This window comes from Peromyscus leucopus, chromosome 2, assembly GCF_004664715.2.
Source record: "Peromyscus leucopus breed LL Stock chromosome 2, UCI_PerLeu_2.1, whole genome shotgun sequence".
NCBI classification, from domain to species: Eukaryota; Metazoa; Chordata; class Mammalia; order Rodentia; family Cricetidae; genus Peromyscus; species Peromyscus leucopus.
Genome location: NC_051064.1, coordinates 146,225,270 through 146,248,260, shown reverse-complemented (window position 1 = coordinate 146,248,260; position 22,991 = coordinate 146,225,270). Strand labels below are relative to the sequence as shown.

General features: G+C 48.2%; 1 protein-coding gene across 1 annotated transcript in view; it reads right to left on the bottom strand.

The window, feature by feature from the left end:
- Positions 1-22,991, bottom strand: part of Mtor (mechanistic target of rapamycin kinase) — a 116,881-nt gene that overhangs the window by 84,528 nt on the left and 9,362 nt on the right. The window contains 14 exon segments of the mRNA XM_028893638.2: positions 4,571-4,821; positions 6,133-6,262; positions 6,483-6,544; positions 6,547-6,616; positions 7,429-7,521; positions 7,752-7,841; positions 8,522-8,644; positions 10,864-11,069; positions 11,639-11,854; positions 13,367-13,611; positions 14,718-14,846; positions 15,728-15,914; positions 19,591-19,699; positions 19,782-20,057. Coding sequence (XP_028749471.1) covers positions 4,571-4,821; positions 6,133-6,262; positions 6,483-6,544; positions 6,547-6,616; positions 7,429-7,521; positions 7,752-7,841; positions 8,522-8,644; positions 10,864-11,069; positions 11,639-11,854; positions 13,367-13,611; positions 14,718-14,846; positions 15,728-15,914; positions 19,591-19,699; positions 19,782-20,057 — 2,187 coding nt within the window.

The following is a 22,991-nucleotide window of genomic DNA, read 5'->3' as shown; positions in this document are numbered from 1 at the left end:
CTGCTCGCACAAGGACCTGATTTTAGAACACCAGCATCCTGGGCTGGAGAGATGGCTCAGAGGTTAAGAGCACTGCTTGCTCTTCCAAAGGTCCTGAGTTCAATTCCCAGCAACCACATGGTGGTTCACAACCATCTGTAATGAGATCTGGTGCCTGTGGGAATATGTGCAGACAGAACATTGTATACATAATAAATAAATAAATCTTTAAAAACAAAAAAACACCAGCATCCATGAACATGCAGCAAGTGTGGCAGGCCAACCGCAATCTAGTGCTTGGGAGGCAGAGGAGATCCCACAGCAGAGCTGGGAGTTACACTTGCTACATCAGCGAGCTCTGCACTTAAGTTAGAGATCCTGCCTCAACATACAAAATAGAGAGGGAAAGATACCTGATAGCAACCTCTGGCTCACACGAGTGCCCACACATGAACATGCACCTCATACATGTGTGCCCACAAACATGCCAATGTGTGTGTGGGGTGGTCCCCAAAACAACTTGACCATACAGCTGCCATGACAGGCTTAGAGGCCCAGACACAGGTTCTGGCAGGCAACCTCTGAACCAAGGAAAAGCCATAAGCTGACCCCATCCAGTGGGGCCTGCATCTAAGAGGAAATGCCTGACATTCCCAACATTCTCTATAATCCTAGACAAATGTCAGCCAATCAGGGTCCTGAACCCTGGAAATTCCCTCAACCCAACCTCTGCTTCAATAAAAATCCTACCCTGCCTAGGCTCTGGCCTGGGCTCTGTGCTCTCAGGGCTGTATCAGACAGAGTCCAAGCTCTGAGTTTGAAAATAAGGTTCTTTGCTTCTTTCACATATGGGATCCGGTCTCCATGGTGGTCTTTTGGGGGTCACCGCAATCTGGGCATAACACTAACATACATATGAACATGTACACACACACACACACACACACACACACACACACACACACACACAATCTGAACACAGTCTAATGATGTATGTAAAAGCTAGTGGTAACAGTAGCAAGCACAAGCATACAGGAAATCTGTGAAAATCAATGAAGCAATGAAACCATTCAGGCAATTTCAGCAAACACAAAAGAATGACAAACCCAATGCAATTAACTTAGAAATCGATACCAAAAAGAGAAATTAAAAACCTTCTAAGTGTGCAAATAAAATACCTACTTCTGAACAACTCAAGGGTGAAAGAAGAAACCATCATGTCAGAACATAGAAAGGACTTATTTTTGAACATTAACGAGAATTCATTGTTATTCAGCAAGGAGGTAGCAAACTACTAATATATATTACAGCATGAATGACCCCCGGGGGCATTATGTTGAGTGAAGTAAGCTAGGCACAGGCCTGCCAATGCAGCTTTGTAGGGAGAGTTTCTGCAGAGCTGCAGCTGGTTTCCTTCTGGAGTGTTAGCACCTGGCTTTAATCTGCCCTTTGTGACTGCTACCTTTTGTCTCATACCTTCCCTCTGAAACATGTAAATCTTGTCTGAGAGTTTCCTAAAGGTGCAAAGCCTATGCAGAACTAGGTTGGGGGCAAACTCAGCAAACCAAAATGTCTCCTAACTGAGAATCTGCATTTGGCATTGTCTCTTTGGGCAGCTTAGATAAGTGGTGTTGGTATATGGAACTGACTTGCTAAAGGTGTGAATTGGGTAACAATAAAAAGGCCCTTTGCTAAGGACAGTGAGTCAGTCACCAGCGGCTGATCCCCCTGCAGTTGGAGAAAACTAAAAATCATCCTTAGAGTGCCTCTGTGTCTTCTTTCCACGGACCCCCGTGAACCCACACACGAGTTACAACATAGCTCAGTTGGTAGAATGCCTGTCTAGTACGTACAGAGCCCTGGGTTCCATCCCCAGCACAGCATAAACTGGGACTGGTGGCACACATCTGTAATCCCACCACTCAGGAGGTAGACATAAGGGGACAGGAAAATCAGGGCTTTCTGGTTATGCAGCAAGCTCAAGGCAGGTCTGTGCTACAAGATGCCTTGTATTCAAAAAAGAGAGAGCTGGGCGGCAGTGGCAGGCTGGTCTCTTGAGTTTGAGGCTAGCCTGGTCTACAGAGCTAGTTCCAAGACAGCCAGAGTTGTTACACAGAGAAACCCTGTCTTGAAAAACAAAAACAAATGTAAATATAAGCAAACAGTGCAAGCATCTTCATGACAGTGTCATCACTTAGATAAAGCTAGTGTTTCCCAGAAAAAGCTAACCAAAATAGTCGTAAGAACTGACGAGAAGAAAGCTAAATCAATCTTGAGCCTGCAGTTTCCAAAAACTACAGATCAATTCTATTTCATGCAAAAATTCGTAATTTAATATCGCATGCAGTATCAATAGGTTAAAAATTTATAACAACTAGAGTGGTTTTAACAAAAGGATATGTGGATGTGTTCCAGCATCAGAACTTACTTCAACATAATGCAACACACCAAGACATTGAAGGGGAATAAAACATGAATATTAAAACAAAGAAAAGGCATTTGGTAAATTCAATATCATTCAAGATTAAAAAGAAAAATAACTTCCAATAATTTAAGATTATAAGAAATATTAAAAACTTGAAAAAGCATCAGCCCAAACCCTACAGTATATACTACAGGTATAACAAGTAATAAAAACATAATAGCAGTTAAAGTCAGCATGAAAATCAGAAACAAGATTAAAGATCTGCACTCTCCTTCCTCTGAAACAGCACTGCAGTGGCGACCCAGCAATGCAGCAAAAAAAGTAATAAATGATTTATAGTTTAAAATGAACACTATCCAAACTCCCTTCTTTTTCAGAATATGTAATTATCTAGAATGAAATCTGGGAGCATTTGTAGCCAACAGAGTTAATAAGAATTTAATGAGGTTGACAATTACAGGAACAATGCGCAAAAGTGAGCTGCACGCCAGGCATGGTGGCTCACAACTCAAGTCCACAGCTACTTGGGTGGGTACGATCCCGCGAGCCCAGGAGTGGGAGACTAGCCTGGGCAACACAGAGATCCTGTCCCCAAAAGGATATATATATATCCTTTTTATACTTCAGACACAAAGTCAGGAAGCAGTCTATAAAAGTTACAGCACACCTTTCACTGTATGTCGAATTGGTAATGGTCACAGAGGAAGGATAATGAACCACAGCACCTGCACACCCTCAGGGCATTCTAGGACTAGCAAGAACTGGAGGCTGCCTGGCATCCCCAGAGTGAGGTGTGCTGCTAGTACACACAGCATGCCTGAGTACAGACGTCATGGAACCACTCTTCGCATCCTATAGTTGAGAGGAAATAAAGAGCCAAGAAAGGAGAGAGGAAAGGGACAACTTCAGAATAAGGCTCGCCAGTAAAAGCAGAGGAACCTCAGAACTCTACAAAGTCATGACCACCAGCTCAGCACCTGACTCAAGGATTACCAAGGAATGTTAAAGCCACTGGGTGAAAGGTAGCTGAGGAACAGCACGGTCACAGCCCAAAGAGTGTGACCTCACGCCGGGCGGTGGTGGCGCACGCCTTTAATCCCAGCACTCAGGAGGCAGAGGCAGGCGGATCTCTGTGAGTTCGAGGCCAGCCTGGGTTACCAAGTGAGTTCCAGGAAAGGCGCAAAGCTACACAGAGAAACCCTGTCTCAAAAAAAAAACCAAAAAAAAAAAAAAAAAAAAAAAGAGTGTGACCTCACAGATTACTTATAATACAAAGCAAGGAGGGAAATCTTACAGCAAGAGATCTGCCACTCTGATCACATGCTCCAAGTCATGGAACAAACTGATACCATTAGACCCAAGAATTATACAACTTCAGCTATTCAGAACTGTCACGAAAAATGTGTGATTCTGCCTTGCCTTCACAGAGCCTAGTAGTATAGTAATCTCAGCTACTAGGGAGGCTGAAGAAAGAGGATTCCGAATTTAAGGCTACTGGGGCTCAGAGCTCAAAGTCAGTCTCGAGAATTTGCTGAGATCCTATCTCAGAATAAAAAGTTGCAAAGGGTAAGGAATACAGCCCGAGACAGAGCCCCTGTCCAGCAGGTCAGAGGCCCCGAGTCCAATGGGAGCAGTGTTGGGACTGGAGGAAGTGCCCGCGCAGTGGTTAAGAGCACACCTTTGCCGGAGAAGCCAGGCTTGATTCCCAGCAACCCCACGAGACTCACAAGCCGGTAACTCCAGTCCGGGGGATCCAATGTCTCTGGCCTCTCTGGGCACATGTACATACCCCCTCACAGACAAACACATGTACACATAATTAAAATGAATAAAAATAAATCCTAAAAACAAACAAACAATAAAAACCCAGTGTGATTTAAATCTAGTCAGGAAGAAGCAGGCAGAAATCTAGACTGCAGTCCAATCCACAATTGAACTACATTACTGAGAACAATGCTGTTCCTTCCCACTACGCTGTTCATCTTCTAGCTATCCTGTGGGGATGGAGCAGAACACAGGTTGAGCCAGCTGTACACACAGGTGCCGGAAGCTAAGGGAGGAGAGGCACTGTTCTCAGCAACAAGCAGTGTGGTGTCAGGAAGTTGAGGCATGGGCAGAACTACATGGTGTGGTGCAGAGCAGAGGCGGGCAGGTGAATGTACTTACTTCCCGGATGGCCCCATCGCAGACCCGGATGACATTAAGGAACGTGGGCATGACTTGGGGCAGGAACTGTACACATTTGAGCCCCAGGGACTTGAAGATGAAGGTGATGGCCTGAACCACCATGGTGTGGTGGTGAGAGAGGGACTGATCTCGGAAGATCCGCATCAAGGCCACCATGGACACAGCTGGGTAGAACTCATCCAGGGGCAGGTTTCCCATGTTGACCAGCATCTCGCTGGTGCTGTAGTCAGCTAGGACAAGGTGACAAAGAGAGTCATAAGTATTGGTGACAGGACTCTGTGTGAGGCTAAGCATGGTTAACAGCAAACAAAGCCCCGTCAGAGACATTAGCATGCATACATTCTCTCTGCTGCATTCTGACACTGCTGTGAATAGGGAACACAGGGGCTATTAGGAACCGATGAATAGGCTCTCCCCGTCAGGAGCAAAACCCATTCTGGCTTTTCTATTACCCAAACCACCAAAGCCTAAAACAGTACATGATGGGTTTTCTTTAAATTGCAGGTTTAACATAGCTTCTCAGCATTACAGTTCACAACTTCATCGCTGAAACCATCAATAAAAATAATTACTCCTCTGAATGAAAATAAAGGGAATTAGATTAGGCAAACATCTGTTCCACAGCTGGCTGGTCCCACAGGGAATGCAGACAGTTAGCAGGCATATGCTGAACTCTGAACAGCAAGGACTCTGTCCTGGGAATAGTGATACACAACGAGGAGGAAAGAGTGGGGCAGGGGAGAGACTGGATGGCCAGCACTGAGAAACACAGCACCTGGCCTGGCCTCTGCTCCTGATGGCCAAGGTCCGAAGTGTAGTAACAAGGTGCACCTTAACCCAGGAGGGAGAAGGGCTTAAAAACAAAATGACCGCACCTACAGAGACTTTTGGGAACAAACGGTTTAATTTTGGGAAATCCACATTCTGCTACAACAGTGGAGAGACCACTGCTAACTGCACTTTCATAAACGGGCTTGCCCCATGGACAGTGGGCTAAGACTAGAAACTCAGACTCCATCTTCTTTCCCAAACCCTCAGGCTTCCTGTCAAAAGGCAATGGGTCTCTCTTGTCAGACTGGGAGCAAAAACAAAAGGGCCCAGGACTCATGGGCGCTACTGGTTTCAGGACTCATGGCGCTACTGGTTTTTCTATGTAGTGATTGCCCTCAAATAAGCCAGAGAAGGAAAGAACTACCCTCCCGTCCCACGAGTGCCAGAGAATACAAAGGAACAAGAAAGAGGGACTAACCAAGAGCGACAGATGAACAGGGGTGTCAGGGTGATTCCCACCTCCCTCCCTGGTGTCAGAGGTAATGGAGACTCAGCCTGTTAACCCTCGACAAAGACTGTGGACAGACACGAGGACTTGGCTGTATCGGGTAGAGCATCCCCGCTGGATTCAGGGACCACAGGCGTAGCATTCAGAAGTTGTCAAGAGATTCAGTATCTATCATTTCAGTTATCTGACCCAACACTTTCTAATCTGGCCAGGAAGGGTTTCCTGAGTCCAGACCTGACAAGTCTCTCATATTCCGACTTACAGGAATCCTGACTCGACTTGGATTCTGACAGGCTGACAGCAGAAGCGTCCCGGGATTGGTCAATCATGCCGATGTTCACTTTGTGCTTGTAGGGATCCAGAGCCCCGAGGAGCCCTAACACTCGGATAGCCTGGGTAGGGAGGGAAAGAAGGTAAGCACTTACCCCAACATCTGATCACAACAGGGTTCACGGCACATCTCTCCCACACCTCACACCCTAACGACTGTCTCCACAGGCAGAGCAGAGACAGAGTGCAGGCCCAGTCCAGTGTGGGGCACGTCACTGCTATCACTTCCTCTCTCCACTGTCCTAGTCAAGTCTTTGCAGGCCAGGCACCCATGCTGTCTACCTCTCTCCGCGTGCCCTGGTTCTGCTCAGTCTTCAGGAAATTCAGCAGCACCTCGAGCAGAGTGGATACTTCCTGTAGGGCTCCACCACATAGCCAGTGCTGGCTACCAACTGTCCCAGGGTCCACAGGGCCACCTGAATGGACAAAAGGCAACATGTTCATTGAACCAGTACAAGAAAAGAAAGCACAGGTATACTCTTTGTATCGAGAAAAATGAAATGAAATGCCAGAGCCAATTGGAAGCATGAATGGGAATCCTAGAGTCAGGACATAAAAATAGGTGACCAAGCATAAACCTACAATCACAGGATCAAAAGGTGAAGAACAGAGATGGGTGTCATGGCTCACGTCTGTACTCTCGGTACTAGGGAGGCTGAGGTAGGAGAACTGCCTTCAGTTCAAGGTCAGTTCTATCCACACAGTGAGTTCCAGGCCAGCCTTGACCACAGAGTGAGATGCTGTCTCAAAAAACCAACAAAAGACCGTACAGCATATTCCCACCTTTCTCCTTTCATATCCTGAATGACTGACTACCAGGAACTACAGAAGAAATTAATACTGTTCTTCACTTTAGACAACTCCTCTATCAACCTCCAGTGCCTGGGGAGGGAGAGGGGCAGCTGACTGCCTCCACAGGTGGTGTCCAAGCTTGCTTCCTCCATCTAGGAGCTGGGGCTCTGACAACCAGACTGCAGACGGCATTTTCCTCCTCCATAGAGGAAATGGTGATGCTCAGCCTGGATACCAACTACAGGGGACTGGTCAGGAGGAGAGCCCAGGCTTCTCTGAGATTCTTTTCTCCTTCCACATTCAAAGAAAATGTCAAGCACTTACCTTCTGTCAAAGCTCTATGACTGGGCACACTACAATGAACAGAGAGAGGAACCTGTCCCTGGTTCCTGGTCCCATGGGACCGCCTGCTCACTCAGCCAACAGCGGTACTCACCTGCCTTTTGGCCAGCAGAGAAGAGTCCTGGAGCATGTCCATGATGATGATAAAGAGCTCATCAACCCACTTTCTCATTTCTAGGCCACTAACCTGCAAAATGAAAAGACAATGGCAGGCAGGATGAGAGACTATGGCATGAAGACATTCTTTGGGAGGGTATGGTAGGTCACACCTATAATAACGCTAGAAGTTGAGGCCAGCCTGGGCAACACAGTGAGACCCTGTCTCTAAACGAAAATAAGAACAAACAAAACCAGAAAGAGAACAAAGAGGAAAACAACACTCTGACTTCCCCCCATGGAAAAGCAGCAGCCCCTCACCTGAGCCAGTTCTCCTATGGTAGCCAATACGTTATTGATCACTCCCGGGTTTGGATCGGGGTCTGGATCTTTCAGTTTCAAAATTAAAGCCTATAGAAGAAGGTACGAGAAAATGTGTGGACTGGAATCTACAGGAGCTCTATCTTACCCCTAGAGGGCAGCACAGCTCCCAAGTACATACAAAGCTCTGGGTTCAACCCCTAACACCAGAACACAAACAAACAAAAGAGGAGCCCTCCAAGGACCCTCTAGGTCACACATAAGTTATTTCTAGGCTTTATGAACCTAGGAGTCTCTGGACTGTGCATTTCCAAGCTTTTCTCTAAAGCAAACACAAGCCCAGTGTATGCTCCAGGAAGCACCACTATTTGAAGATGTTTCTCATGTCCTTTTAACTCTGCCTGCCTAGCATCCCTCCAGTGGTGTATGTGTTATACATGAAAAACTTCACATGAATACCATCTTCGCGCCGAGGCTGTGTTCATGTGTTACAGCTCACTTTTCTTCATCTGGGGAAAGTGCACCCGCCCTTTACCTACTTCTCCTTTCCAAGCCCAGCTGATGATGAGCCTAAGCACAAAAGAAAACTCTTTCCCACAACTGGTGAGCTTCTTGGCACTCTCTAACTCAAGGCGCTATGTGCAGCCCTTGTTCCCGAGCCTGGCCCAAAGGAATGATCGACCCGGTTCAGTGTAGCAGTGCTGAAGCACCCCCGTCTCCTAAACACAGAGGTAAGACAGATACCAGTCTGGCCCTCTGCTGGGCTGTACCTTCAGAATAGGCTCCATATAGGGGCGGATGAGTCGGGGGGCATTGGAGACCAGGTGCCCCAGCATGCGGGCACTCTGCTCCTTGATTCTCCCAATGCCACTGTGTTCCAGTTCTGTCAAAATCTGCAGGGAAGAAAGGTGACACACTACGGCAGAGGAAAACGGAGAGAACTGTGTAAAGGGAAATGTGTCAGGAGCTAGAGAAGGAACCCGACTTCCACACTGGATCAAGTCTCGACTGCACACTCAGCAAGCACGGGGATCTGTGAGGTCCCGGAACAGCCCTGGCTGTCCCTTCTCCAGTCACAGCAGTACAAAGTCCTGCGGTACTGCGGAAGGAGCACCCGTTAGAGCTGTGAGTACAGTTTTCCACACAAGGGACTGGAGAGAGGACTCCGGGGAAAACCCTGTCCAGACACAAAATCACCAAGAGAGTCTATAAATAAGGACAAAGGAATCAAAGGAATCCAAGGAGTGCTAGAAGAGCTGTGAGGGGAAAGGAGAGCTAGACCTCCACAGCTGACCCAGACACAGCTACATGAAGGAAGCGCTAGAGGTCCATCTTGGGGCGTCACTGCACAGAGCTGCCAGGCTTGTTCTCACACCCCCAAAACCCGAGCACAGCAGTGAGCTCAAGATCAAGTAGACACTGGCAATCCAGCCAGACTTCTGGGTATGGCTGAGGGAAGGGAATGTAAGCATGCTTGAGGTGAACACCACAAAGCCCAATTAGTCAGGGTCCAGCAGATGGTCTGCAGGGAATGAAGACATTTTGCTCAGTTGCTGACTTGTTAACTGATTCTGTATTCTCTCAACAGCCTGTTTCCTCCAGTGACAGGAGACAGCAGTAAGTAGTCAGCAATACAAAGGACCCGTGGGACGCTGCTGGCTGCAGGGAATGCATCCCAGGGAGCAGAGGACAACTGGCAGGTGCAGTGCAGACCAAGCTAGAGGCAGAGCCATTTGTACCGCTGTGACATGCCCCAGCACCCAGTGACTAGACCGCAGACCAGGACAGGCCAAGGCACTCACCGATACACGAGGACGCACAACTCAATTTGGAATAATCTACACCCAAACTATTTTTCCTTATTTCAGAGTTTAAAGGCTAGGGGTATAGTTCAGTGATAGCATTTTCCTAATACATACAAGGCCCTGGTTTTAATCCCCCTATTTAGTCTAGATAAATATTTTTTAAATTTTTATCTATTTTTTTTTTTTAAGTTTTATAGGTTAAGTTCAGCACATGGTCAATTCATCTGATGGCGTTTCACATTCTCCAGCATCAGTAAAATGAGCTGGCCTGTTGGCCGAGTATGAGCTTTCCAAGGACAAGAACTGTATCTGGCTGGCTCACCGACACACCACCAGCACGCAGCTCTACGTGGGACAGAGCAGATGTGCATTAAGTCCTGAATGAATGAACAAACCCAGGATCTCATTAGGAGATATTTCCATGTGAAACTTAGCAGTCTGAGCTGGTAGGCTCAGTAATGGCTGCTTCCTTCCCAGAGCCTTAGGTGTCTTAAGATTTGAAGCAACAGGCACCCCCAACACAGGCCTGCAGTTAAAGCAGGAAGTCATGAGGCTGAAAATGGAAGTGTCAACAAAGTACAATTTTCCCATTTGTCAACGGATGATCGCATCTGCAGCCACGTTTAACTATGGCAAATAAAAGACACTTTCCTAGAGTGAGCTGCACATACTGAGACTCTGTGTTTAAGTTCCTCACGTGTTACGCAACACGTCTGTTTCAAAAGATGCGGGAGGACATATCAAGGAGGGAGGAACTGGAACAGGAATTGTTCACAGGAGCCAAGGAACTTACAAGGCAGGTGAAGACAAAATCAAGGACCCAGACTGCAGCAGAAAGGCCACCTGGGTCTCTCCAGAGGACCAAGACATCACACGACTAAATGAAAGCCAGTGACCCCTGACCAAGCGCAAGGACCACAGGATCATGTGGAATCATGCCCACAGGTTAAGGCGGACAGCCTCTGTGCTTGGTTACCATTAGCAAGAAAAGGAGAAGAGAAGACAGGAACGAGCAGGAAGCCTGAGACCCTGCAGCAGATGCAGGGAAAGCCAGGATGCTGGTTCACTGGGGACCTGCCACAAAGACAGATGAGCTGCTCGAGAGGTTAGTCTGGGACCAAGAAGGCCTCCCATCATGCTGCCAAGAAGCTCGCACTTGAACTGAACTCAAAGCTGGGAAACGTACACTCGGTGCTAAACGTGACTTGGTCAAGTATCTCCATCTTTCTTCCCGGTCCCTGTCCTCAACACTTCCTTCTTGACTCACTGTGGAGATCCTATATCCTTGCTGCCTGTCACCCCGTTACCTGGATAAGCATCTTGCGCAGGAAAGGCATGACAAAGGCTGGGTTCATGCTACTGAGTCGGCCCACAGTGCAGATAGCCAGCTCTCGGATCTCAAAGACCTGGTCATTCAGAGCCACAAACAGAGCCTGTAAGTTTTCTGCCTGGGCCAAGTGGGCATCAAAGCGCTCATCCAGGGATGCCAAGACACAGTAGCGGATGTCAGGGTCTGCAGGAGCAAACGAGTCTTTGAACAGCTCTTCAGGGTCCCATCTCTCCATCCCCTTCCCAGTTTCTACCTCCTGCTATCACCCTAGCCCAGTGGTTCTCAACCTTCCTAACGCTGCGACCGTTTAATACAGTTCCTCATGGTGTGCTGATCCCCAACCATAAAACTATTTTCGTTGCTACTTCATAATTGCAATTTTGCTGCTGTTATGAATTGTAATGTAAATATCTGTGTTTTCCCGATGGTCTTAGGTGACCCCTGTGAAAGGATCATCCAACCCCAAAGGGGTCATGACCCACATGTTGAGAACCACTGCCCTATTGAACAAACTCCAAAACACTTCTTCATCTACTCTTCGCTCCCCCACCCCCCACTTTAATCTATTCATAGGAATAAAGAGAAATTAAGTAAAAAACTGATTATCTTACACCCACAGGCTGGAGAAGCCAAGCTAATGCTTAGCAGAGAAATGGCTAAACATGAAATTACTGATGCTGAGGATGCTCTCTAGAGACCATGCAAACACCTTCAGCTCCAGGACCCCCGGCCTGCTCGGTCACAGGACTCACCAGGGTCTGTTATCCCAACCACAAGCAGCTTGCTGAGCACGTCCGCCACCACTTGCACTGCCGTCTGGCTAACCACATGGGCGTGGCCGCTGAGGAGGTGGATGGAGGGTGTGAGCAGGCGGGAGCAGGTGCGGGCAGCTTCCATGCGGATCTCCTTGTGCTCACTGTTCAGGAAGTGATCCGCACAGTGGCGGACAAACTGGGTCAGAGAGTGGCCTGGGCGGAAAAGGGGAGAGAATGAACCCTGCTGCTGGGGACAGAATTCCAAACTCAACCACACAGAAACATCACAGCATCACAAGAATGGAGATATCCAGAAACCCCTGCCATACATCTGAAAGCAATAAATCCCCTCCCGGCTGCAGGTCAGGGAGGAGGTGAGGAGGAGCGGAGGTGAATGGTGAGGAGGAGTGGAGGTGAGGAGATGAGGAGGAGCGGAGGTGAGGAGGTAAAGAGGAGCAGAGGTGAATGGTGAGGAGGAATGGAGGTGAATGGTGAAGAGGAGTGGAGGTGAATGGTGAAGAGGAGTGGAGGTAATGTGAAGAGGAGTGGAGGTGATGTGAAGAGGAGTGGAGGTGAATGGTGAGGAGTGGAGGTGAATGGGAGGAGTGGAGGTGAATGTGAGAGGAGTGGAGGTGAATGGTGAGGAGGAGTGGAGGTGAGGAGGAGTGGAGGTGAATGGTGAGGAGGAGTGGAGGTGAAGGAGGAGGTGGAGGTGAGAGGGTGGAGGTGAGGAGGAGTGGAGGTGAATGGTGAGGAGGAGTGGAGGTGAAGGTGAGGAGGAGTGGAGGTGAATGGTGAGGAGGAGTGAGGAATGTGAGGGAGTGGAGGTGAATGGTGAAGGAGGAGTGGAGGTGAATGGTGAGGAGGAGTGGAGGTGAATGGTGAGGAGGGGAGGGAGGTGAGGAGGAGTGGAGGTGGTGAGGAGGAGTGGAGGTGAATGGTGAGAGGAGTGGAGGTGAATGGTGAGGAGGAGTGGAGGTGAATGGTGAGGAGGAGTGGAGGTGATGGAGGAGGAGTGGAGGTGAATGGTGAGGAGGAGTGGAGGTGAATGGGAGGAGTGGAGGTGAATGGTGAGGAGGGAGGTGAATGGTGAGGGAGGAGTGAAGGTGAGGAGGAGTGGAGGTGAATGGTGAGAGGAGTGGAGGTGAATGGTGAGGAGGAGTGGAGGTGAATGGTGAGAGGAGTGGAGGTGAATGGTGAGGAGGAGTGGAGGTGAATGGGGAGTGGAGGTGAGGAGGAGTGGAGGTGAATGGTGAGGAGGAGTGGAGGTGAGGAGAGGAGGGAGGGAGAGGAGGGGAGGGGGAGGTGGAGGGAGGAGGGAGGAGGGGGAGGAGTGGAGGTGAGGAGGAGAGGAGGAGCAGAGGTGAATGGTGAGGAGGAGCAGAGGTGAATGGTGAGGAGGAGTGGAGGTGAGGAGGATGAGGAGGTGAGGAGGAGCGGAGGTGAATGGTGAGGAGGAGCCGAGTGCCATCCTGAGGTTTCCACCTCTGACGTATTATTTTTCTGAAGCAATGCATGCTTTTTCTGAACACCATCTGCCCCAAACACATCAAGAAACAAATCACAGGGCAGGAATTAAACAGGTAAAGCCTGGGAAGGAAGGGCCACTACGCATCTAGTGCTCTGTGGTGACGACTCTAAAGACCCAGGAATCTAGATACTCGCACCCCTTTCTCAGGGCCACAGTACCCCAACACTTTGGCAAGGGCCACTGTAATGTCTTACCTTCAAATTCAAAGCTGCCAAGGGTTCGAAGGGCAAGAGTAATGCTGGCCACATCACTGGCCTCAGGGAGGGTGGTGAGGCCAGGGGAAGCCAGCTGGTGGGCCAGGCCCTTGGGCATGCCTGGGTGCCGGAGGGGTTTGTGCATAAGGACCAGGGACAGCATCTTCAGAAGCCCATCCTGGATATCTTTCTTCAGCTGCGGAATCTGCCGGCTCAGGTCGTAGAGGACAGCAGTGAGAGCAGGGCTGCGGAGGAGGTAGCAGTCATGACGCGGCCAGGGCGTGGCGCAGTCTGCCACTATGTGGACGGGGCGTGGCGCAGTCTGCCACTATGTGGCCAGGGCATGGCGCAGTCTGCCATTACATGGCCAGGGTGTGATGCAGTCTGCCACCATGTGGACAGGGCGTGGCACAGTCTGCCACTATGTGACCAGGGCATGGCGCAGTCTGCCACTATGTGGACGGGGCATGGCGCAGTCTGCCACTACATGGCCAGGGCGTGGCGCAGTCTGCCACTATGTGGCCAGGGCATGGTGCAGTCTGCCACTATGTGGCCAGGGCATGGTGCAGTCTGCCACTATGTGGCCAGAGCATGGCACAGTCTGCCACTACATGGCCAGGGTGTGATGCAGTCTGCCACTACATGGCCAGGGTGTGATGCAGTCTGCCACTATGTGGACAGGGTATGGTGCAGTCTGCCACTATGTGGCCAGGGCATGGTGCAGTCTGCCACTATGTGGCCAGGGCATGGTGCAGTCTGCCACTATGTGGCCAGAGTGTGATGCAGTCTGCTCTGGGCAGGAGGACCGGGCACCATCACTGCTTGGTCTTGAAGTGCTGAGCAACCTTGGCCTTGTCTCAGATTTCAGAATAATCTACACATTTATGGTTTTTACCAAAGACCTTACAAAATATAATTTAGCCACCAGAGAGAGAGTCTCAGTCAATGACCAGGAAGCAGACAGAGGCCATCCTCCATACAGGGGAGGGAATGACATTTTGGGAGGCTAGCCAGTCTCCCCATTAATAACACCAACAGCAGCCACACACACTTACCGAGTACTCCCTATATGCCAGGCCTTGCCTAGTGGCTATTTCCTGAACTCTTTCCCCTAATCCCTACAACTATCCCAGACAGCTTAAACTGTTCTTTTCAGACAAGACATCTGAGGCTCAGAGAAGCAGCTGAGTCAAGATCACACAGGAGCTAGTGATGAAGCTAGGCTTCCTAACCAACCTATGTGTTTAGCCTGAGCTAGCCTGCCTATCCAGTGTAATATCCGAGGAACCGCCTCTCTCTTCTAAGCCAGGCCCATTCCTGAGGCCGGGTGGCCCAGGCCTCTGGCACATACCTCAGGCCCACGGCCAACATGGGCTCCAGCAGCTCCTTGATGTCCTGCTGGATGCCTGGTCCCATTGCCCGTGCCAGCATGCTGATGCACGTGAACACTGTGGCGTCCACCTGCACGGCTTTCTGCCTCCTGCAGAGAAACAGAATGGCTACTTTAGACATAAAGACATTCATAATGTCCCACCTCAAAGACACACTGGGGCCAGGAGGGCAAGTTATTCAGACAGCACTGGCCACAGCGGGTGTAAAGATGACTGCAAACTTCTACTGGACCCAGCCCAGCAGTCACTGTGGGTGTATTTAAACAGTGCGCCAGCAGAGGGCAGTACTGTGACTTACTGACGGGCTCTTTCTCTGAATTCAGGAAGAGGCATCATACTTGATAAGGAGGGGCTAACCAAAGTACTTAGTTGGGAAGCAAACTGAGGTGTGCTCCTCAGGAACCAGAGGGTAGTGTACAGGTATCCCACAGGAAGAAATGTCTCCCTATGATGAGAACGCTGGGTTCCAGGACAGGTGGCTTTGGAATCTGCAGAGCAGCCCTTGCTAACAAACATACAGGGAAACAGGAAAGCGCAAGGCCATTGACACTGACTTCCCAGGGAGGCCTGGCTCTCCATCTGGCGAGATGCCAAAGGTCACGCTCATATAGTCAGTGGTGGAATGACTTGTTACATTTAGCGCTAAGGGAAAAGATGACCATCTGATCTCTTCGGTTCTAGTCAGAGATTCCTCCACAAGGGCTCTATCAACATAAGACTTGAATGCCAGAGAAAAGAGCCAGCCTGGAGAATGCACTGACATTCAACAAGTTCTCGGGGTACCCCCCTTTCTAACCACATACACAGTCATTGCAGCTGAAGAGCATGGCTCAAGTGAGGAGGGCCTGCCTGCACCTGTCACGCCTCAGAGAGCAACGGCTGTGGAATGGCGTAAGCTGTGCAGTGCATGGATCACACTTACTCTTCAGCTGAACGGAGGACAAGGTGAAGTCCTACCAGAGATGCTTACTTGTGGGCAAAGTCCTTTGGAGGCAGGGCCGCTCGGATGATGTCAAGCACACGGGGCAAGTAGACCTTAAACTCGGACCTCACAGCCACAGAAAGCAGGCCCAGGGCCTGGAACGCTGCAGTCCGCTCCTTCTCCTTCTTGACACAGCTCAGGACATGGTTCATGGTATCCTGGAGGTACTGGGTATCTGGTACAGAGAAGACAGACATGGCCAAGGTCAGAGTTCCTGTACAGCACTCAAATTTAAGTTAAGGCAGCCCAGTGGGAAGATTCTAAGAACTTAAAGGATAAACCTTACAAGACATTTTACACTTGGTAATCATTCCTCAGGTATGTCTTCTGGAATAAGAAATGTCTTTTGTCTTTCTTTTAAAAAGTAAAAGCAGGGCTGGAGACATGGCTCAGCTGTTAAGAGCACTGGCTGTTCCGCCACAGGACCTGAGTTCAATTCCCAGCAACCACATGGTGGTTCACAAACGTATGTAATGAGATCTGGCGCCCTCTTCTGGCCTGCAGGCAGAACAGTGTGTGTGTGTGTGTGTGTGTGTGTGTGTGTGTGTGTGTGTGTGTGTAAAATAAATCTTTAATTAAAGAAAAAAAGTAAAAGCAAAGAGGGCATCTTCAGGAGAGTACCATACAGTTGTCCCCCTTAGTCCAATTCTTTTGTAATTATATTTGTATGCGTGTGGGTGTGCTGGGGTGTATTTGTCAATGTGCATTTGGAAGCCATAGGACAGCTCGTGGAATGGGTTTGTCACCAGGGTTAGGGGCAAGCACCATTTCTGCTGACCCATCTTGCTGGACGCTCCATTATTACTACTCTGGGGAAGAGTTCAAAAACTGCTAAGGGGCAAGCCGGGTGGTGGTGGCTAATCCCAGCACTCAGGAGGCAGAGGCAGGAGGATCTCTGTGAGTTCAAGGCCAGCCTGGGCTACAGAGTGAGTTCCAGGACAGGCTCCAAAACTACACAGAGAAACCCTGTCCTGAAAAAACTAAAAAAAAAAAAAAAAAAAAAAAAAAATCTACTAAAGAGGCAGAAGTTGGTGGATCTCTGTGAGTTCAAGGCCAGCCTGGTCTACATAAAGTTCCAGGCACTCATGTAGCACATAGACACATAGACATACATGCAGGCAAAACACCCAGACACATAAAATAATTCTTTTTAATACCAAAATCCAAAGTAAGCCAGGCAGTTGTGGTGCACGCCTGTAATCCCAGTACCCGGGAGGCAGAGGTAGGCGGATCTCTGAGTTCGAGGCCAGCCTGGTCTACAAAGTGAGTTCCAGGACAGCCAGGGCAGTTACACAGAGAAACCCCATCTCGAAAACTAAAAAAAAAAAAAAACAACAACAACAAAAAAAAAAAAACCACCAAAGAGATTACTCTAACCTGACAGTGTAAGACAATGGAAGTAATATTAAATATTATTTACAGTTAACAGGCCCTTTTGTTCAGTGTAGGCCTGGAGATCTCTCAGCTGTTTCCTGGAGGTTTTTACTGTAGATACATTAGAGTGAGATTTAAGTATGTGATCTGGAAAGCACCTGCACCTTCATTATGCTTCTTACATGAGCAGCATGCAAGAGCAGGTGTTCTTGGGTACTTTGTACTGGAATGTTTGTCTTTGAACAAAGGATTTCCTGATTCTCGTCTTTGGCTCCTTCTCTGCCACCAATGATGGTCCTCAGGCACAGGGGCCATCTCACGGGCCCTTAGTAATGTTCTGACTTATTTGTGTTAGTATGCCCAGCTTGTATTTTGCTCTCTTAAATTTTATTTTCAGGGCATTTTTGCTATTCCCAGAGCTTCTACCATCGGGAAGTATAAGCAATGACTTCCATACTGTGAGTTTTAATAATAGGCGCTTCAATATGGAGGTGTGCAATTATGGCGGCTCTCTAGACTGAATTTCACCGATGTATTCTAATGAGATGTTTAACAAAACAACAAGACTACATCAAAAGAATACACACAGGGCCTCTGTCTTTGCATCCTGTTGCTAGGCAGTTGCCCCCCACCCGCCATGCACCATGGTAACTGTTTCAACAGCATGCCAGACTTTGATCAAATTTGGCCTAGCTGTTAAGTTTCTTTTGAACCAGACTTTCAACCCAAGACCATTGAAAGCTCTGCTGTCCGGGTGTGTCTGGTCATTAGGAAAGGGAAGAGCTGCTGGCGCCAGGAACGCAGAAGGGAAAAATCTCAAAAGTTATGGGTGATTTTCATTCTATCGTCTCTCTTTGGTTCAGCAAGTTTACCTGACAGTTTGGTCCTTACCCAACACACTGTACTTGTCAGACCTAGCCTGTTTAACACCTCACCATTTACACACCCCGACTCCCCAATGGCTTTATCTGGCCTGGATGGCACGGGAGAATCCATGCTGGGAGAGCACATGCTGAGGGTCAGGCTGACCTTCCCTTTATACCACTAGACCTTCCTTGGTTCTGAATGCTACTAAACACAGGCAGCATGCCATGTGAAATACAAAGAGACAAGGTCTCACTCTCACCGAGAAAGAGGCAAGGGAGGGACATTAAATACAAATAGGCAACTGGAGTATTATCATGTGTACCTCCTCATTTCCAAAATGCATCTGAAGTAACTCCAGAAGGCAATAATAATCTAATAACGGTTCCCATTTCCTGGAGCTTACTCTGTGCCAGGCAATACAGAAGGCGCTTAAGCATTCATGCTGTTCATTCTGGGAGGCAGGGATTATCATTTCATTTTCCACTAGTCAGGAAGTGGAGCCCCACAAGGGTCAATAACCTGTCCCAAACTTCAGTACAGACTGATGCAGGATTCACACCGAGTCCATCACCCAAGCTTCCTACAGCTAAGAACTGCGGTGGAAAGGAAAAGAATGTCTCCAGCCAGAACATGTGAGAGGCCCCATAGGAAGGCCTGTATCTGAGCTAGGTGAGACTCGACAGCCTGCAACCCAGTGACCACTGAGGAGAGCACAGCATCTGGAAACACACTGTCCACATCTGTGGAAACTGCTCTAAATCACCCACAATTCTTTCTTTCTTTTTTTTTTTTTTTCTTTCTTTCTTTCTTTCTTTCTTTCTTTTTCTTTTTTTTTTTTTTTAAAGATTTATTTATTATGTATACAGCATATATGACTGCAGGCCAGAAGAGGGCACCAGATCTCATTATAGATGGTTGTGAGCCACCATGTGGTTGCTGGGAATTGAACTCAGGACCTCTGGAAGAGCAGTCAGTGCTCTTAACCTCTGAGACATCTCTCCAGCCCTCACAATTCTTTCTTAAGGAGGTGAGGATGCTCTGTGGTCACCATGGAGAAAAAACAGGTCACTAAACCCACCCTGTCCCAGAGGGGCACTGCTGACAGTATGGACCTGAAGTGCCCTTCTGTTGCCTTCACTCTGAGGCCCAGGCTGGCTTTAAGCTGTAGATGGTCCCCCACCTCAGCCTCCGAAGGCTTGTGATGTAGTTATGAGATACCACACCCAGCACAAGAAGTTAGTTATGTGTGCTTAATGTAATGGCCTGGCCTAGAACTGACCTTCCACTACACACTGTGGTAATTTTTGTTTTTTTCTGAGACAGGGTACCATGTAGTCCAGGCTGGTCTCAAACTCACTACATGGGCAAGAATGGCTCTGAACTCCTTATTCGTCTGCCTCTGCCTCCAGGTGCTGGGATTACACATGTGTACCACCATTTCGATGTGGTCTCTTAATAGAAAACGGAGAAACTGGACGGGGCAAAGTGACCAGAGACTAGCCACCATGTCAGTGCTAGTGAAGAGAGGCAGACCTGACTCTCGGGGACCACCGCTTCTGTCCCTGTTTGATTATCCTTAAAGAGGGGATGTCTTCCAAGGAGAGCCTCACCGGTGAAGGCGGAAGGTCGGAATGCAGCCAGGCGGGGCAACAGATTAAGGATTGTCATCTGGATCAGTGAGTTCTTGCTGCTCCTGCATTTCAGCACCCACTGGCACACCTGAGAGAGGAAGGACACAGGGTTGGCAGAGGAGAGGAAGGTGTGGGGCTTGGGGAGAAAGAAAAAGGCCTTTGCCATTTACCTGATCAAATTTCTCTTCCATCAGGTCTCTGCAACAGCGGCTTTCCACCAGAGTGGACTTGGTAGGGCTGGGGGAAGCCCCAAATCCCATGAGGCCTTGGTGGGAGCTGTACCCCAGCAGTCCCACCAAGGCATTCGACTGCTGGGGCTGCACAGCCTGGAAACTGGTGAAGGGGGTGATGTGCCGGGGCTTTGTCCCAAAGCCCATCAGGTCTTTGCAGTACTTGTCGTGTACCAGCTGCTGCTGGGTGATTTCTTCCATCTCTTCTCTCAGACGCTGGACATGAGCAAGGAAGGAACAAAATAGTCATTCTGCAGCTTTTACCCTGGGCACAGTGAGTCTGCAGAGCAATCCACTTGCCCAACCCTGACTGCAACGTGGAAGGGCCATTCTTCACCTGGACTACCACTTCCCTAGAGCCTTGCAGGGGACCAGATCCTGTTCTAATGTTGGGCAGAAGAACACATTTTACTGAGTATTGAGAGCCACTGGTAGCAAAAGTCCATGGAGTGGACAGCAGTGACAACTAGAGTTCAGAAGGTCACCCTATTAGAACTAAGGGTTCTGTTAGAGGAAACCGTCACACAAAGTGTTATGGAATTACTGCCTTTTGAATGAACTGGCTGTCTCTTGTTGTAAACCTCTTGTGCAATAACAGCTATGATTCTCCCCATTTACCATGAGTCTCCATGTTATGTGTACATGTAATCTCATGACTGCATCTCAATCTTATGGGCACACATATCTGTGGATAGTCTAGAAGATGCTTTCTTATTTAACTGTACAATTTTTAAGAATAGAAACATACTAAAATATGCTTCATACTAGGTCTATTGTTCCATGTAGACTGTAGACACTTAGAGGTCTTGTTCTCCATCCTTAGCCACTGACAGGGTAAATATTAGCCAAAGTGTCCTCATAGAACTTTCACAGAGCGGAACTGTGCCTGGCCTTGTTAGATCAAAACCCTTCAGAAGAATTATAGTGAACCAGAAGTGACAGTGCAGTGTCTGGCCTTGGTATAGCTCAGTCCTTCAAGAGATCAATAGCACCTATGTTGCCCTAAGCCTCCTCCACCAGCACCTCCCAACTCTAGTTAAAAAAAACAACTAACACTTGGTATTTATTTCTACACCAGTTTTTAATGCAAGATTTTGGGCTCAGTAGACTAATTATATATAGGTCCTGAGATTCAGGTGACTAACAGAAAAAGGCTGTTAACTGACTAACCATGTCTGGATATTATTAATCACATAAAATAGTACACATATTCTTTGCCTTTTCTTTAAATCTCTCATTGGTTTAATTTCTTTCCTTGTAACCCTTGTAGCTGTCCCTTTAAGAGATAGTCAGGACTTTTTTATAACCTACAGCTGTTGTCAATCACCAATTAAGCTGACTAAGTCTTTGCCAAATGTGACTCTTATCAGAACACTTGTCCCTGAGAGTTTACTTTGTAGTTTTTACTAACAAGTTGTTAATGAATGGAGACACACACAACACACACACACACACACACACACACACACACACACACACACACACACACACACGCGCACGCATGTTTGGGGGGGCAAAGAAGGGAAGAAGATGGAAAAGACCTAGACAGATATGAGAGAACAGCAAGAAAAGACTTGATGGAGAAAAACAAAGATGAGGACAGAGATGGAAAGAACTAGCTAGAGATGAGAGAACAGCAGGAGGGACCGAGAGGAGCTAAGTATGAGAACAGAAAAGAAGCTGTGTAGGTAGAATTGACTGAGAAGAATAAAGTGAATGGACTAAAGAACTCAGTGTGCTTAGATTCATTGAATATCCCTCAGATTAGTATCCTCAGCGCTTGTGGCATCTGTTCTGGACCCTGACAGAAATCTCAAGGCAGGTACTTGGGGGGAATTTCTTAACTGAGCAAGAAAGAAACCTCCAGCCTGGAGTTCCTATGTTCAAGCATCCCCTGCCAGGTTCAGGAAGGCTGAATTACGGACAGTGAAGATAGCCGACGCTGGCACCCTGTGAAGAACATTCTGATCTCTTTCCCTAAAGCTGAGTAGAAACTCAGGCGAATCATTTTCTCAGAATCCTCATCCTGGGGTGGTGTGAAATAAGGTGCCGGACAGTGCTGGTCTATCCGATGTGGAAGGGATGCACCCCAACTGGTCCTCCAGCAGTCTCCAGCTCTTCCTGGCATACACATTTCATTTTTCAAGAAGGACTGCTTTATCAGTCATTGAAGGCTCTTTGCTGTTAAATCCCAGGGCCACCCCTAGTCCTCATCTCTCCAGACTATTGCAGCATTTGATACACTGTGATCTCTTGCATGAGACCATCCTTGCTACTTCCGCCCAGCCTTACACTCTCTGGCCTGTCTTCCTCCTTCCCAGCTGCTCCTGTCTCCCCCGGTTCCTCCTCATTTTTCTTTTTTTCTTGTTTTTTTTTTTTTTTTTTTTTTTTTTTTTTTTTTTTTTTTTTTTTTTTTTTTTTTTTCCAGAGCTGAGGGCCCAGGGCCTTGCAAGCGCTCTACCACTGAGCTAAATCCCCAACCCCCACTCCTCATTTTTCAACTTAAGGTTTACAGACCCCATCTCTTTCCATCTACACCAGGTCATGTGTAGTTCTTACCCAATCTCATGACTTAAATTAGTGGTGACCCCCACATTTACTTCTAACTAGATTTCTCCCCAGAACTACTCAATAGGTCACACAGATGCCCAACACGCACCTCAAACTTAACATGTTCAAAACTACCCCTTCTCCTCATCCTGCTTCCCCATCTCAGCGCAAAGGAACTCCATTCTCCCAGTTACAAAACCAAGCACCTTGATTTCTCTTCTTTCCAATCTATCCCAATCCAGAACCCAGCCACTTCTTGCACAGCCATAGCTCTGTGGAGAGCTACAAGCATCTCTGCCAGGCTGGAGAGATGGCTCAAAGGTTAAGAGCACCGACTGCTCTTCCAGAGGTCCTGAGTTCAATTCCCAGCACCCACATGGTGGCTCACAACCATCTGTAATGATATCTGGTGCCCTCTTCTGTATACATAATAAATAAATAAATCTTTAAAAAAAAAAAATCTCTGCCAAGGCGGCCTCTTCAAATATCTTTTATTACATGGTGTATGTGTGTGGAGGTGAGAGAGTAACCTGTGGGAGCTGGTTCTCTCCCTCTGGTCCTGGGACCCTGAACTCAGGTTGTCAGCCACGCTGACGGCTC